Here is a 16,673-nt window from a genome sequence, read left to right as displayed (position 1 = left end):
GCTACCTAATAAATGTTGAAAACAATGACAGAATGAGAAAAGTGACTGTACTATAACCCCCCCACTGTAACAACCGAGTCAGACAAGAGGACCAGAGTGTTCACATGGTCTAAAGATATCAACTCACACTCACTGCAAAGGGGGAAATGTAATTTACAGCGGACAATCTGAGGTTCAACCCTCAACAAACTTAGCATCACTCACAGTGGTTCAACCTGACATCGTGTACCTCCTGGACAAAGCACTGAGGATACCACATCATCTAGGCACTACTATTCCATGCGACTGGACAAATTCAGAATGTGGAACTTTCTACATGACAACTAGTCTGGATGCTTCAAAACATCAAGGCCATGAAAAACCAACCAACCAACCAACAAGAGGCAGAGGGCTTGTTATAGATTGAAAGAGACTAAAGAGGTATAATAACCAAATGCGATATGTAAACGTGGACTGAATCCTGGATTAGGAAAAAAAAACAGCAGCTACAAATAGTAAAGGACAACTGAGAAAATATAATAGTCTATAAGTAATACTGAGTTCATGATCATTTTCTTGGGTGTGATAATGGCATTCTGATTGTGCAGGAAAATATGCTGACTTCCTGGAGATATGTTTAAGTATTTAGCTATAAAGAGGCCCAAGAGCTGCAACTTTCTTTCAAATGATTCCCCAAAAAAAAAGGGTGGCTGCACAGATGAATGGCTGGATGGATGGATGGATAGAAAGATGACAGGATAGATGGCAAAAGCAGAGCAAACGGACAAAATGTTAACAATTGGTGATTAAGGGAGCTGTAGGGGAAGGTCACATGAGTAATTTTTATACAATTTTTCCAACTTTTCCCATAGTCTTAAAAATTAAAAAGTTGGAGGAAAGTGTGTCCTGAGAAAAGTCTCCAAGACAGACTACATCAGAACGAGAGAGCAAGCCCTTGAGAACAAAAAAAAAAAAGCAGCACTGAAGTAACTGTATTGATTTCAAATTATCTTTTGTATTGAAGAGGAGAAGGAGAGGAAAGTGTGCCTGGTATTTGCTTCATCACCCAGTAAGCTGGTGAGATGCTCACCATGAGAAACCACTCAATTAAGAGGGGGGTTCATGAGGGTCACAGAGCCACTGGGTCTCTCAAATCCAAATTATATACAAAACTTTTCTTTCACTTTTCCCATGTTTTTGAGATATTAGTTTTACTCACTCAGGATCTTAATACTTGATGTAGCTCTTTTTACAACATCATTCAATCCAAACACCTCCTCTTGTCTTGAGATTACTAAAATTGGTACTTCTGCAAGAAGAGCTATGGGTTAAACCTAGTGGTGGGGCTACAGGGCAATGGGGACTAAGCAATCTCCTCCACAGATCTTCCTAAGAGGAGAAATTCTCTTCTGGCTGATATGCTTTTGGTTTAAGCTATCTCTGAAGCAGGTACGGGGATAAGGTAACTCATTCAGTCTCTTTCTTGTAGCAGGGTGATGAGCGAATGGCTTAGTGCCATCTTTAAAGCAAACTGAACCAGCAGAGTCAGCCTATTAACCAGACATGATGGGAGCTATCCGTGTGATAATGCCGGAAGTCTGCCTATTTGCACATTGCCTAGGTAATTCTACTTAACAGCTCCTCGAACGTGAGATAACCTCAGGAAATGAATCATCCCATTTCTTGAGAAGTTCCCAGCAGACTCTGACCATAACATATTAATGAGACTAAAAAGCAGGTGCATGGCCGGGTACAGCCCTGAACCTAAGAATAAACTGTGCATTTAAAAAACAGTGCTGGGCTTCCCTGGTGGCGCAGTGGTTGAGAGTCCGCCTGCTAATGCAGGGGACACGGGTTCGTGCCCCGGTCCGGGAAGGTCCCACATGCCGTGGATCGGCTGGGCCCGTGAGCCATGGCCGCGGAGCCTGCGCGTCCGGAGCCTGTGCTCCGCAATGGGAGAGGCCACAACAGTGAGAGGCCCGCGTACCGCAAAAAATAAATAAATAAATAAATAAAAAATTAAAAACAGTGCTTTTTCAAAATTTTGGAGACATGGTAGTCACATTATCAACTGCAAAAGTTAAGGGAACATCTGTTCTGGACCAAATTCTGACCTCCAGAGGAGAACTTGTGCTGGTGAAGTGAAAGTGACAAGAACCTTGCAAGAAAACAAACCAAGCCATCTTTATACGCCTAATAGTCGTGAAAGAGGACGTAGGGCCCCAGCCCTTAGGAACGGAGAATTTAAAACGTTCAAACAGAAGTATAGACCTAATCTCATGGCCAAAGCTCTCAAGAAGATGGGACTATAATAAAATAGTAACATAATATAACCAAAGATACACTAAATAAGTGAAGCACTGGTAGACACTCAATTTAAAACACAAATGTGTGGCTGGAGAGAAAGGTCCTTGATGAGCTCAGACTTTAAAAAAAAAAACATATTCAAGATGAGAAAAGAGTCATATTAACCAAGGGCAAAAACTTAAAGAGCAGTAGCAATCTGCTAATTAATCCTAGCTGTCATTCTTACAGCTAGTAATCTGTAGAAACAGTGGCCAAACAACGCAAACTCAAAATAAGTCAAGGATTATGCTTCAAATGACCAAAATAATTGGGAGGTTAGTGAGCAGTGAGACGTGGGTTGGTTACCCAGCAAGTCCTATAAAGAATTAGAAATGGAGGGCTTCCCTGGTGGCGCAGTGGTTGAGAATCTGCCTGCCAATGCAGGAGACACGGGTTCGAGCCCTGGTCTGGGAAGATCCCACATGCCGCGGAGCAACTGGGCCCGTGAGCCACAATTACTGAGCCTGCGCGTCTGGAGCCTGTGCTCCACAGTAAGAGTGGCAGTGATAGTGAGAGGCCTGCGCACCGCGACGAAGAGTGGCCCCCGCTTGCCACAACTAGAGAAAGTCCTCGCACAGAAACGAAGACCCAACACAGCCATAAATAAATAAATAAAGCAAACTGTCAACAAATAAAAATAAATAAACACTATTATTAAAAAAAAGAATTAGAAATGGAATAGGCTCATCCGTCTGATGGTTAATGGTATAAATAGGAAAGACAGAAAAAGAGGCAGCAGTAGTTAGTCAATTTCTATTTTGGTTTTGTCTTTATTAAAGAGAATGATCTTCAAACTGGACAAAGCAGAAAAAAAGACGGAAGTTAAAGGAAAATGAATGCAAAATAAAGCACACTCTAGGGAACTGAAAGATTTAAAGGTATAATTGCAGAGCTCCTTTTAATAATCTCTAAAAGAACCACGAGAACAGATAAAGATCTCAAGACTAGATGAGAAAAAGTAGTTTTATTTCCCTTAAGAAGAAAAAGTTGTTTCAAGAATGGAATATGAAACAGTTGATTGGAGAGCACTTAGACATGAAGGAAGTTGAAGCTGGGAGCTCTAATTGTTTCACACACAAGTCACAATAAATGAATCCCGTTTCCTTTTCTCAGGGTAACTCTTGATTTCAGAATAGGGTAATGATATAGGGCAAAGAAAAACTGTCTTAGGGTTTTTATTAAAAGAAATTGAGTGTCTAGGATCATGCTGGTTTCAACGCCAATGTGACGCATGTTTCAGGCTGCTGGGGACAGATCTGGGTTCCACATCTTAAACCTCTGACATTGTGCGGAGGGCCCAAAGGAGAAGCTAGAGGGTGTAGATTCAGGATCCTACAGCACAGGAGGGAAGGAACGGGGGCTGTTTGCCATGGAAGAGGAGATGCTCTGAAGAGGACAGGGAGAGGTCCTCATGCATCTGAAAGGCTTTCAGGCAGAAGAGAAAATATCTGTTGGATGTATCTCCCGGAAGCTGAGCCCGCTGCATAGCAACGGGAGGGAGGAGAATTTGGGCTCTCTCTGACCTGAGAACTTTCATTCATAAAGGAACGGATGAATAAATACTTAGTGCACGAACAGATGAACAACAAATTGTCCAAAGTGACATGGAAGTTCCTTTTGATTTGGCAAAGTCCCCATCACTAGAATTATTCAAGCAAAGACTTGGGTGACCATCCATCACAGATGACAGAGAGAAAGTTCCTGCAACGGGCAGTGGAAGACAGAACCAGAGGATGTAATATGTCCAGATCCCTGCTGGGGATCTCCCCGTGGACATACCACAGCCACTTCAGTTCAACTTGTCCACATCTGCACTCATCCTATGGCCCTTCAGGCCAATACCTTTTCCTCTGCTTTTCTATGAGGGATATGATCATCTTGCCCTGTCACCCCTGACACCGTCTAGTCAAAAAGCAGGTCCTGAACACATAGTCCTCAAAATGCTTGGTCCCCACCTAAGCAGCATCTCTCACCTCCAGTCTTGGTCCTTTTAAATTCATGCTCCTCAACTTGCCAGAGCCATCTTTCTACACTAGCCACGTCATTCCCCTATTTTTAAACCCTCAGAGGGACTCTATCATTTCAAAAGCAAAGTCTAATGTCTCTGGTGCGGCATGTAAGGTCCTCAGGGGACCTGGCCCCTGACCACAGAGCTACTGCAAGCCTCATTCCTCACACACACCCCGAGATGTACATTCTGTCAATATTAAAGAGCTGCACCTTGCACTCTGATTCATGCTGGTCTCTGCTCAAGCTCTTTCTAAACCTGGGGTGGCAATCCAACATTGGGGTGGCAACCCAACATTGCTTTTTACCCTTGAAGTCTCAGCTCAAGTTTCCTCTCCTCCCAGAAGCCTTCTTCTGTCTCCCAGATAGCATTACTGGCCCTCCTGTGGCCGCCCTGCACCCTGTGCTCACCTCTATCTTATACCTGTAACGGAGCAGGACCCTATGGAACAGACCCCTCCCCTAGGTCCTCTGCTATAGCTCCTCTCTGACATACCTAGATATCAGTATACGATACACATTTCCTGTGTTGTTTTACAGATGCTAAAACCACCACCAAATGGAAGACGTTAACTACTTGATGACCATGAGCACGTAGCCTACTGGAGCCTAAGGACTGATCATGTTAACCCCTGTGGCACCATCCTGTTACCTCATCATCAACCAATCAGAGAACTGTGCAGGGCTGATCACATACCCTGCGACGCCCCTCCCTCACCTGGCCTTTAAAAATGCTTTGCTGGGCTTCCCTGGTGGTGCAGTGGTTGAGAGTCCACCTGCCGATGCAGGGGACATGGGTTCGTGCCCCGGTCCAGGAAGATCCCACATGCCGCGGAGCAGCTGGGCCCGTGAGCCATGGCCGCTGAGCCTGCGCATCCGGAGTCTGTGCTCCGCAATGGGAGAGGCCACAACAGTGAGAGGCCCGCAAAAAAAAAAAAAAAAAAAAATCTTTGCTAAATAAAACCCATCAGGGAGTTCGGGCTTTTTGAGCACTAGCTGTCCCGGACTCCTTGATGATGCCTTAGAATAAATGCTGCACTTGCCTTCACCACAACCCAGTGTCAGTAGATGGGCAAGTGGACCCGAGTTTGGTTCAGTAACATACCTACTATATTTAAATGACCTGATTTTGCGAGCGTCTTCTACTAGGGCTGCCGTTCATCAGGAATAAGACCTCTTACTCACTTTTCTGCCCCTGGCACACAGAGGGGCATTAATTAATGCATTTTTGTTAAAGGAAATTAAATGAACTGCACTGTATTTTCTTTTTTTTTCTAACCCCATCTCTCAGTTTCTCAACAGTTAAAGGTTGATAAGAATACCTGTTCCTCTAAAACTCACAGTGCCAAAGACACCACATGGGGATGAGAAGGAAGTGGGGGCGGGGCTGGCTCTCTCTGCAACCATCCAGGTAAGTTACTAGGAGAGGAGGTTCCGCAACCACAAGGACAGGTTAACCGCCATCTCCCACGTTCCAGAACTGTGAAGCTGCTTCCAGAACTCAGGTCCAGAAAAGACAGCTGCTCTGCTGGGTGTAGTCTTTGCAGTGGCTTTTCAGGACTCCCCAGAGGGAAGCCCTATGAAATCTGAAATCTCCTATGAGGAAAGATGTTTTGGGGAAAGTCCAAGGTATTATTAGTAACTACCAATATCATTATGCTGACAGGCAAACCACTAGGAAGAAAGGGAAACTGATCTCATCCCTCACTATCAAGCCGACAAGCTTGGGTTTGGGTCCATTTTTGGTCAGAGTGCAAAAACACAACAGCCCCTTCTCTGAAAAACACGGATTCTACACAAGAACGACCTGCAACCCCTGAGCAGGTTCACGGTGACAGCATGCTGAACGAAGGGGTAAGTGACTCCCAGAAGACGTTCTTGTTTATTCATTTCAGACATGTAGAAAACAGGAGCAAAACAAAGCGTTCCACTTCTTACTCTCAATTTCAATTAACAACAAAGAAAACAGCCTCAGTGGAGAATCAAGGCAGAAGCTGAAACAAGTAATCATCAACTCTTAGTTAACTATGCTAAACAGGGAGAGAAAGACATAAATTATTTAAAAGAACAACCAGGGACTTCCCTGGTGGCGCAGTGGTTGAGAATCCACCTGCCAATGCAGGGGACAGGGGTTCGAGCCCTGGTCCGGGAAGATCCCACATGCCGCAGAGCAACTAAGCCCGTGAGCCACAACTATTGAAGCCCGTGCACGTAGAGCCCGTGCTCTGCAATCTACAACAAAGAATAGCCCCTGCTCGCCACAACTAGAGAAAGCCTGCACGCAGCAACGAAGACCCAATGCAGCCTAAATAAATTAATTAATTTAAAAAAAAAAGAACCCAAAAAAAAAAACACCCCCAAACTTAACTCTTACGTTAAGCAATGTTCCACCCTCTGTCCCCACTAAACCTCTCACTAGGGTTACTGTTGTTACAGCTTCCTCCCTAAGGCTGGATAAGCTTTGGGTCGAAAGCTCTTCCCCCGGCCTCTCCCTCCAGCTGGCTCAGAAACATCTCAGAGCCACGGTGGGGCTGGACAGCTCCCAAAGGATGCCTCATTCACCTCCGCATCCTCGGTTCCTAGAACAACATCTGGCTCCTTGTAGATATTCAACAAATGTTTGTGTAATTGACCTGAAATGATGCTTAACAGAAATATGTTCCATTTCCATCCAGCGTGGACCTGAACTCTTGACAGTCACGTTCTCACCAGACTGCATACATCCGGGGACCCCTACTCACATTTGAGCTCCAGGGACTGTCATTTACAACAGAGAATAACGGAAGTACCCCCACCCCCGGGGACTGCGATTGCCACGCTACCCCACCCTTTCCAGTTTTATAAACCAGGAAAAAAAGAAGCAATCTTGGAAGACTAAGTGTGCATGACCTATTTATTTGAACAATCAAATATTTACTAAGTGCCTGCTAGCCTGCATAGAATAGAAATCCTTGTCTACAAAGACCTTGTTAATGAGTTGAGGAAACCAGGCATATAATGAAAAGGTAACTAACAAAAGGAGGCAGCATGCGATGAATGCCAAATCAACGAGACAGCCGCCAATAAACACTATGAGACTCAAAGGAGGGGGCCATGGCCATGGCTGGGGAGACCAGACTTAAGACGTGTCTGAAGTCCTAGACCAGCAATAGAAATCCAGGTGAGTCAGAAGCAGCCTTCACTCATGGGGTTTAAGGATCTGAACTGATTACAATATTTATTTCCTGCTTCTCTTCTGATGAAGCTGATAGCACACAGGTCAAAAGCAGAGCAGCAGGAGAAGCAACAAAAAAACAAAACAACTCTGTGAGCAACATACAAATGCCAGGTGGCTACACTACACAGATTTTGGCCAAGCTCAGCCTGATATCTGGGACACACGCACCTGTCAACAGGAGGCCTGAACATATTCTCATATTTGCAAATGTTTTATTTGAACCATACCTACAGACACCTCCACGTGACCTGTAGCAAATACAGGGATGCTAGAGGGTCCATATCCTTAAAGTCTACCCCCCCAAAATCATTGTTCAACATGTGCCGAGGGCACTGTGATTTTCTGGCAGCGGGTCTATTTTCCTGATCATGTTTTCCTGCAGCTAGCTAGCAATGACGCTGCATTCCCCGAGCACATATGCACCGACAGATGGTGTAAGAGGACCAGAATCACATTAACTACTCCAGAGAAGCCAGCTTGGAATGCAAATGTAATCTGGAGGAGAGTTAAACAGGGAAAATCAGGAACTGTCTCTGCAGTTTGACTGCCACACACAGAATGAAATGTATTCCTAGGGAGCCAAACTACGTCCCCTGCCGTACTTCTCAAGGAGCGGCCCGAACATCGCGTTGTGTACTTGTGTTACCTCACCACTAGAGGATGGAATCCTTGCGAGTGAAGGAAAACATCCTATGTCTCTTTAGATACACATCACCAGGCACCATCAGAGCTCGCGAAATGTGTGAGATGGGAATTAATAAATTAATGGATAAATAAATGACACGAATGTGGGAAGCATGTACCGTGACTGTCCTCATTTGAGCAAACGTCAATCTGAATGGGGACACAGTGTGCTGCGTACAAACAGGACTTCTTCTGACTCCTGGCTCTAAAGCAGCTGCTGACCAGAGCTGCACAGACCAGAGACCAGCCAGGTGGAGCGCAGAACACCGGGACTTTGCTTCTCTCTGCTTCTTGGAGGCCAGGTCACTCAGCACATGTCCAATTAACCACAGGGGAAACGAGCTAAGAGTTCTTTTTTCAAACCACCCACCTCTCTCTCTTGCTGCTGACCCTGTTTCTAAAAGGAGCCAAGGAAAGAAAGCTTTCTCCCTTGCGTTAAACAAGATGATTATAGGAGCTCTCTCCCGCTCCTTTAGCAATCTGTCTCATGGGTTCAGCCCAAAAACAAGGAGAAATGAGAGATAGTCTGTCCCAACCGAATGTTAACAAAATTAACTTCTGTCCTAACTCAGACTAAAGTAATGAAAGAATTGGTTCTGATAAAATCAGACTTAAGAAAGCAGAGGTTACTAACTCTTGACATTTTTGCTTTTCAGAGGAATATACTGCAAAGAGCACAGAACGTAATTTAAAGACCTGAGTGCTCGTCTTGTCTGTTATTAACAAAGGGGAGGATCTTGGGTAAGTTACTTTACGTTTCTGAGCCTCAGTTTTCTCATCTAGAAGATGAAGCCATTAACCCCAAATGTCCTTTCCAGGTCTATTTGCAAGAACCCCAAAACCAAAGGTATCACAGTAAAAGTCACTTGGCTATCAAGTAATATGTATTCTGAAATTACTACTCATGTATCATTATTATTTATTATTATTATGACTCATTCTATGAGTAACTCTGTGTGTCACACACAAAGCAAAGAAAGACAAGTTGAAGAGCCTCTAGTTAATTTTTTAGTCATTATTACTTTATATTTATATAGAGCTGTGCTTTTTCAAATCAGTAAAATTATTTCATTTGTTCCTCTCTGAGATAGGAAGGGCAGATTATCATTCCCACTTAATAAACAAGAAAAATTTAAGTAATTTCCCAAGGCACAAATTGTACTGTCAATAACCTAGTGCTACAGAGATAAATCCACTTATAATCACAGAGTTAAATTTCTGGGAGAACAGTGTGATGTTAAAAAGCTTCACCAGAGACACTTACTTCAGCTCGTTGGTTTCCATGCCTTGGGCGATGGCCATGATGATCCCGCCATGGTCTCCCCATGTGTAGTAGTGAGGTCCAGGAAGAGCCTGAAGAGAGAGAGCCAGTGCTGACGTCACTGCCATGGAGATGGCCGGGCATAAATGGTACACACCACACACACACGTGCACACACACTCAGGCACACACATGCACACACACAGCAGGGGTATCAACCACCTGAATACAACTTTTCCATTTCCAGAGCACTTCACAACCATTCTCTCATCTGATCCACACAGCCCTGGGGCTGGGCAGAGCAAGTTCTCACATTCCAATATTTTTTTGCCAAATGAAGAAACTGGAGTTCCTATTAAAGTGGCAGACTGTAAACTGCAGAGGCTGGAGTCAAACCCACATCTCTGACCCTCACCAAGCAGCTATTAAAAATTAACCAACTAGAGTTCTGGTTTTTGACTGTGACAGTATAAGCCCACTACAGCCCATCCTTCTTGTTAATTACAACTAAAAAATTTGGACAAAATATTCAATACAAAAAGACAGCTACCCGAGGATGCTGAAAAGTAAACAAAATAAGGCAGCTTATGAAGGGGATTTAAAACCTGGAGAAACTACCCAAACAATTGGGGCTTCCTGGTACACCTGTGCCCTGAGGGAATGCCCCAGCCTAGAATACGTTAGTCCCAGCCAGGCAGCTAAACCTTCAATGGAAACTTTCTGCCTAAGGAGTCAGGAAAAGAAGCTCCTGCATGACGGAGAGAATGTAGATGGAATCCCAGAGGGGAGAGCATGAGGAAGTAAACCCTCTAATTCTGTGGATGGACTCACATATGTTTCAGCCTAACCCCTAAACTGTACGTGTGGGGAACAGACCCAAACTAGCACAGAAAAGACTTAGTCATCTGAACTGAGATCTCCAAAGAATGCAAGGCAGAAGTTACAGTCCGAATCTGAACAGGTTCATTACATGCTGAAACGAAAGCAGCAACATCCTCCAGAGGATTTCATTTCATGTCCGGGATGCAATCCAAAATCACTCAACATACAAACAGATCGGTAAAAATTCTCCAAGTCTCCAGAGAAAAGACAATACATGGGTGCTAGTTCCAAGATGATCCAAACGTTGAAATTACCAAAGACTTTAAAACAGTTCTTATAACTGTGTTCCATGAGGTAAAGGAAATGAGCAAAAGAAAAGAATTCTTCCCAGAGGAGTGGAAACTAGTTTTTTTAAAGGAATGAATTCTAGAACAGAAAAATAAAATATCTGAAATAGGAAATTCACTGATGGGCTCAATGACAGAATAGAAATGACAAAGGAATTAGTGAATTTAAAGATAAATACAGAACAGTAGAAATGATCTATGCTGGGACTTCCCTGGTGGTCCAGTAGTTAAGAATCCGCCTTCCAATGCAGGGGACACGGGTTCAATCCCTGGCTGGGGAACTAAGATTCCACATGCCACAACTAGAGAGCCTGTGTGCTGCAACTACAGAGCCCACGCGCTCTGGAGCCTGCACGCCACAACTAGAGAGAAGCTTGCGCACCACGATGAAGAGCCCTCACATCTCAACAAAAGATCTCACGTGCCACAACTAAGACCCGACACAGCCAAAAATAAATAAACATATATTTTTAAATGATCTATTCTAAAGAACACACAGAATAAAAGACTTAAAGGAAAAAAGCCCCAAGAAACTGTGGGACAATAACAAAAGGTCTATGTATAATTGGAGGTCAAGATGAACAAGAGAAAGGGACTGAAGCAGAAAAAATATTTGAAAAAATAATGGCTGAAAATTTCCCAAATTTGGTGGAAAAGATAAATTTATAGATCCAAGAGATCGATGAATCACACGATCATCACAAAGAAAACCACACCTAGAGACATCAAAACAGAACTACTGAAAACCAAAGATAAGGAAAAAATATCGAAGCATCTTAAGGAAAATGACACAATACATACAAGAAAATGGTAACAAATGATTATAGATTTCCCATCGGCAGAAAGCACATCTTTAAAGTATAGACACACCTTGGAGATACTGTGGTTCAGACCACCACAATAAAGCAAATACTAAAATGAAGTGAATCATATGAAGTTTCTGATTTCTCAGTGCTTATGGAAGTTATGTTTGCACCATCCTGTAGCCTATTAAGTGTGCAACAGCATTATGCCTACATAAAACAATGTACACACCTTAATTAAAAGTGCTTTACTGCTATTAAAAAAAAAGCTAAGCATCATCTGAGCCTGCAGCAAGTCACAGTAGTAACATCAAAGATCACTGAACATATATCACCATAACAAATATAATAACAATAATGAAAAAGTTTGAAATATTGCAAGAATCACTAAAATGTGACACAGACACAAAGCAGGCAAATGCTGCTGGAAAAATGGCACCGATGGACATGCTCGATGGAGGGTTGCCACAACCTTCAATTTGTAAAAAATACAATATCTACAAAGCACAATAAAATGAGGTATGCCTCTACGGAAAGAAAATTACTATCAATCCAGCACACAACATCAAACAAACACATCCCCCAGGAAGGAAAGTGAATTACCGAGATTCTCAAATGAAGGAAAACCAAGAAAAGAAAAACCAAGAGAACACATAGCTAGTAGCTCTGCTCCACAACAAATGCCAAAGGCATGTCGTCAGGCCGCTGTGAAATTTACAGAGGGAAACGGATCTTCAGGAAGGAAGGAAGAGCAAGGGAAATGGTAGATACCTGGGTGAATATAAAAGACTGCTTTTCCTCTTAAGTTCTTTAAAATCCATACGATGATTAAAGCAAAAACAAAGACATTGCTGAGTTTTTCAATATGTGTCAATGTGATAAAAAATGAAAACAAAGAAGTTGGGAGAAGAGAAAAGGGATTTATTTGGTTGCAAGGTTTCTAAATTTGATGTTAAGTGTAATATTATGTTAAATGCAGTATTAATTCAAAAAAGACTATGAAAGATTAAATATATATGCTGTAATCCTTAGAGCAACCACTAAAAAAGTAATACTACAAAGAAATATAATCAAAAAGATAATATTTAAATAAAAATAGAATACTAAAAATACCTAAATAATACAAAAGGAGGCCATAAAGGAGGAACAGAATAATTTTTAAAAATGAAATTTAAATAAACAAATACATAAAATATTAAACCTAAATCCAACCATATCAATAATTATATTAAATGTTAATGGCCTAAGCATTTAGTTAAAAAGCAGAGCTTATCAGAATAAATTAAAAAGACCCTCACTATATGCTGCCTATAAGAAACACTTCAATGTAAAGACACAGATGGGTAGAAAGTAAACGGATAGTAAAAGATATATTATCCAAATAGTAAACATAAGATGGTTAAAGTGACTTTCAGTATCAGATAAAAAAGACTTCAAGACAAAGGGTATTACCATAGATAAAGAGGAATATTCCATAATGATAAAAGGGACAATAAATCAGAAAAAATAATTATAAATGTGTAGGTACATAATAACAGAGCGTAAAAATACATGAAGCAATATTGATAGGATTTAAAGGAAAAAAAGACAATTCCACAATCATAGCTGGAGATTTTACCTCCAACAATTTACAGAACTGCAATATATAGCAATTTATGGAACTAGCCCCCGCCCAAACTGCAATATATAGCAATTTACAGAACTAGCCCCGAAGTATGTAGAAGGTCTGAACAAGTATCAACCGCCTTCATATAAATAACATCTGTTGAACACTGCATCCAACAACTGCAGAATATACATTCCTTGCTAACGCACATGACATATCCACCAAGACAAACCACATGTTGGATCACAAAACAAGTCCCATTAAGTTTAAAGGACTTGAAATCATATGAAGTGTATTATCTGACTACAAGGAAATTAAGATATCTATGAAAACATCAAGTATCTGAAAACTAAACAACCCTTTTCTAAATAACTTATCAGACAAAGACAAAAAGCAAAAGGGACATTATGAAGTGATAAAAATGTTCTGGAATTAGACAGTGGTGATGGCTGCACATCACATCACTTGTGAGTATACCTAAAACTACTGAACCATACACTTTAAAGGGGTACATTTTATTGCATGTGAATTACATCTCAACTTTAAAGGGAGACATTAAAAAATATTCTGAGGGCTTCCCTGGTGGCGCAGTGGTTGAGAGTCCGCCTGCCGATGCAGGGGACATGGGTCCGTGCCCTGGTCCGGGAAGATCCCACATGCCGCGGAGCGGCTGGGCCCGTGAGCCATGGCTGCTGAGCCTGCGCATCCGGAGCCTGTGCTCCACAACGGGAGAGGCCACAACAGTGAGAGGCCCGCGTACCGCAAAAAAAAAAAAAAAAAAAAAAAAAATTCTGAACTGAATGACAACAAAAACAACACATCTAAATTTGTGGCATACAGCTAAAGTAGTATTTACAGGGAAAATTAGGGCTGCAAATGCCTACATAAGAAAAGACCTAAAAATCAATAACCTGAAGTTATACCTTAACAAGCTACGAATAGAAAAGCAAAGTAAATCCAAAGTATACAAGGATAAGGGAAAGGTAATACTACAGAGGAGAAATCAACAAAATAGAAAACAGACAACAGAGAAAATTTAAGCCAAAAGCAGGTTCTTTGAAAAGATCAATAATATTGACAAACCACTAACTAAACTAATCAAGAAAAATAGAGGAAAAAAATACAAATCACCAATAACAGGAATGAAAACAGGTTATTACCACAAATCCTACAGACATTTTAAAACATTAGAAAATACCTTGAGTAATTTTAAGCCAACAAATTCAATAAATTTAGATGAAAGGACAAATGTCTGAAAATACACAACTCACCAAAATGGACATAAGTAGCAGAAAATCTGAATAGTTCTCTATCTGCCTGAGAAACAATTTCTAAACAAAAACATTCCCAAGAAGAAAACTTCAGGTCCAGATAGCTTCACTGGTATATGGTTCAAGAAAAAAAAAACACCACTCTTACACAAACTTTATCAGAACATAAAAGAGGAAGAATTGCTGCTCAGTTTGTTTTATCCTAACACCAAAACCTGACAAAGACATTACCAAAAAAAAAAAATTACCAAGCAATATCTCTTATAAGTAACACAAAAACCTTTTAAAACCTACTAGCAAATCAAAACTAACCTTACAGGGGCTTCCCTGGTGGCACAGTGGTTAAGAATCTGCCTGCCAATGCAGGGGACACGGGTTCGAGCCCTGGTCCGGGAAGATCCCACATGCCGCAGAGCAACTGAGCCCGTGCGCCACAACTATTGAGCCTGCGCTCTAGAGCCCACGAGCCACAACTACTGAGCTTGTGAGCCACAACTACTGAAGCTCGCACACCTAGAGCCTGTGTTCCAAAACAAGAAAGGCCACCGCAATGAGAAGCCCGCGCACCACAACGAACAGTAGCCCCCGATTGCCGCAAATAGAGAAAACCTGCGTGTGGCAACAAAGACCCGACACAGCCAAAAATAAATTAATTAATTAATTTTTAAAAATACTAGCCTTACATTAAAAGGATAATATATTGTAATTAAGCAGGGTTCAAGAGTTATTCCAGTAATTCCAGGATAGTTTAATATTCAAGAACCAATAAAGGTACTACACCATATTACATATTACATTTGTGATACTGTGATATAAGAAGATATATAAACTTTAGTCTTTGTTCTGGGCTCCTGGGGAGAGGTCCTAAAATCTTTGTAATTTTCTAAGTGATGAAGAGAAATAGGAGCACCTTTTGTTTTAATATTTGGTCTTGGACCCCAGTTCCTGACACAGAGCTCCTAAAACCCTTGTAATTTTCTGACTGATGGGGGTGACAGGAGTGTGTCTTACACAGAGCTCCTACAGCCCTTGTAATTTCCTGGGTGACAGGAGAGTCTCTTGTCCTAATGAGGAGACTCATGGTGGGCTCCTGGACAGTACAGGGGCTGGTCAACAGAAAGACTAAGCATGATTAGAAGCTTGAAATTTTCAGCCCCACCTCCATCCTCCCAGGAGGACAGAGGGGCTGGAGAGTGAGTTAATAGTTAATCACGTCTATGTGATGAAGCCTCCATTAAAACAGATAAATAACAAGGACCTACTGTATAGCACAGGGAACTATATTCAATATCCTGCAATAAATCATAATGGAAAAGAATATGAAAAAAATATATATATAAAAAACTGAATCACTTTGCTGTACACCAGAAACTAACACATTGTAAATCAACTATACTTCAATTTAAAAAATAAATACATAAAGTCAAATGATTAGTAAAAAAAAAAAAAAAAAAATCCCTAAACTGCAGGATTCAGAGAGCTTCCAAGTTGGTGAACACATCCACATGCTGAAAGAACAGCACACCCCAACTCTGTGGGGACAGAAGCTCCATGGCTGGGACCCTTCTGGACCCTGACCTATGTACCTCTTCATTTGGCTGTTCATTTATATCCTTTGAAATATCCTTTATAAGAAACAGGTAAATGTAAATAAATATTTCCCTGAGTTCTGTCAGCCATTCTAGCAAATTACTGAACCCAAAGAGTGAGTCGTGGGAACCCCCAGTTTATAGCTGGTCAGTCAGAAGAACAGGTGACAACCTGAGACTTGCAACTGGCGTCTGAAGTGGGGTCAGGTGGGGCAGTCTTGTGAGACTGAGCCCTTAGACTCTGGGTCTGTGCCAACTCCGGCTAGCATGTGTCCTGACTGAATTGTAGGACATCCAGTGGGTGTCTGAAGAGTTGGAGTACTGCTTGCTGTGATGGAAAAACTTCCATACATTGGGTATCAGAAGTATTCTGAGAGTAAGGGAAAAGAGTTTTTCCTTGAACATAATACACCATATTACATATTATCATATTATTACATATTAGGGAAGGGAAGAGAAGGAAGAGAGAAAAGGAGAAATAAAACAAGTAAAGATCAGAAAGGAAGAAATAAAACTGTCCCTATTTGCAGATGATACAACTGCTTATACTGAATCTACAAAATAACTACTAACACTAATGAATTATTTTAGCAAGGTTGCAGAATATAAGGTTAATATATAAAAATCAACTGTCTTCTTATATACTATAGCAAAAACTGAAAAATGAACTTTAAAGAAAGTCCCATTTACAGTAATACCAAAAAATAAAAATATCTAGGAATAAAGCTAACAAAAAGAAAG

The 16,673-nt window shown here is 41.5% G+C and overlaps 1 protein-coding gene across 2 annotated transcripts in view; it reads right to left on the bottom strand.

Annotated features, from left to right (window-relative positions):
• The window catches only part of SORL1 (sortilin related receptor 1), a 161,399-nt gene that overhangs the window by 82,689 nt on the left and 62,037 nt on the right, over window positions 1–16,673 (bottom strand). For both annotated transcript variants that reach the window (XM_004280687.3, XM_033407341.2), the window contains one exon: window positions 9,498–9,586. In XM_004280687.3, the coding sequence (XP_004280735.2) occupies window positions 9,498–9,586 (89 nt within the window). The remainder of the gene's footprint in view (window positions 1–9,497; window positions 9,587–16,673) is intronic.

Source organism: Orcinus orca, chromosome 8, assembly GCF_937001465.1.
Source record: "Orcinus orca chromosome 8, mOrcOrc1.1, whole genome shotgun sequence".
Classification (NCBI taxonomy): Eukaryota; Metazoa; Chordata; class Mammalia; order Artiodactyla; family Delphinidae; genus Orcinus; species Orcinus orca.
The sequence above is the reverse complement of the archived record's forward strand: the minus strand, read 5'-3'. Positions and strand labels throughout refer to the sequence as shown.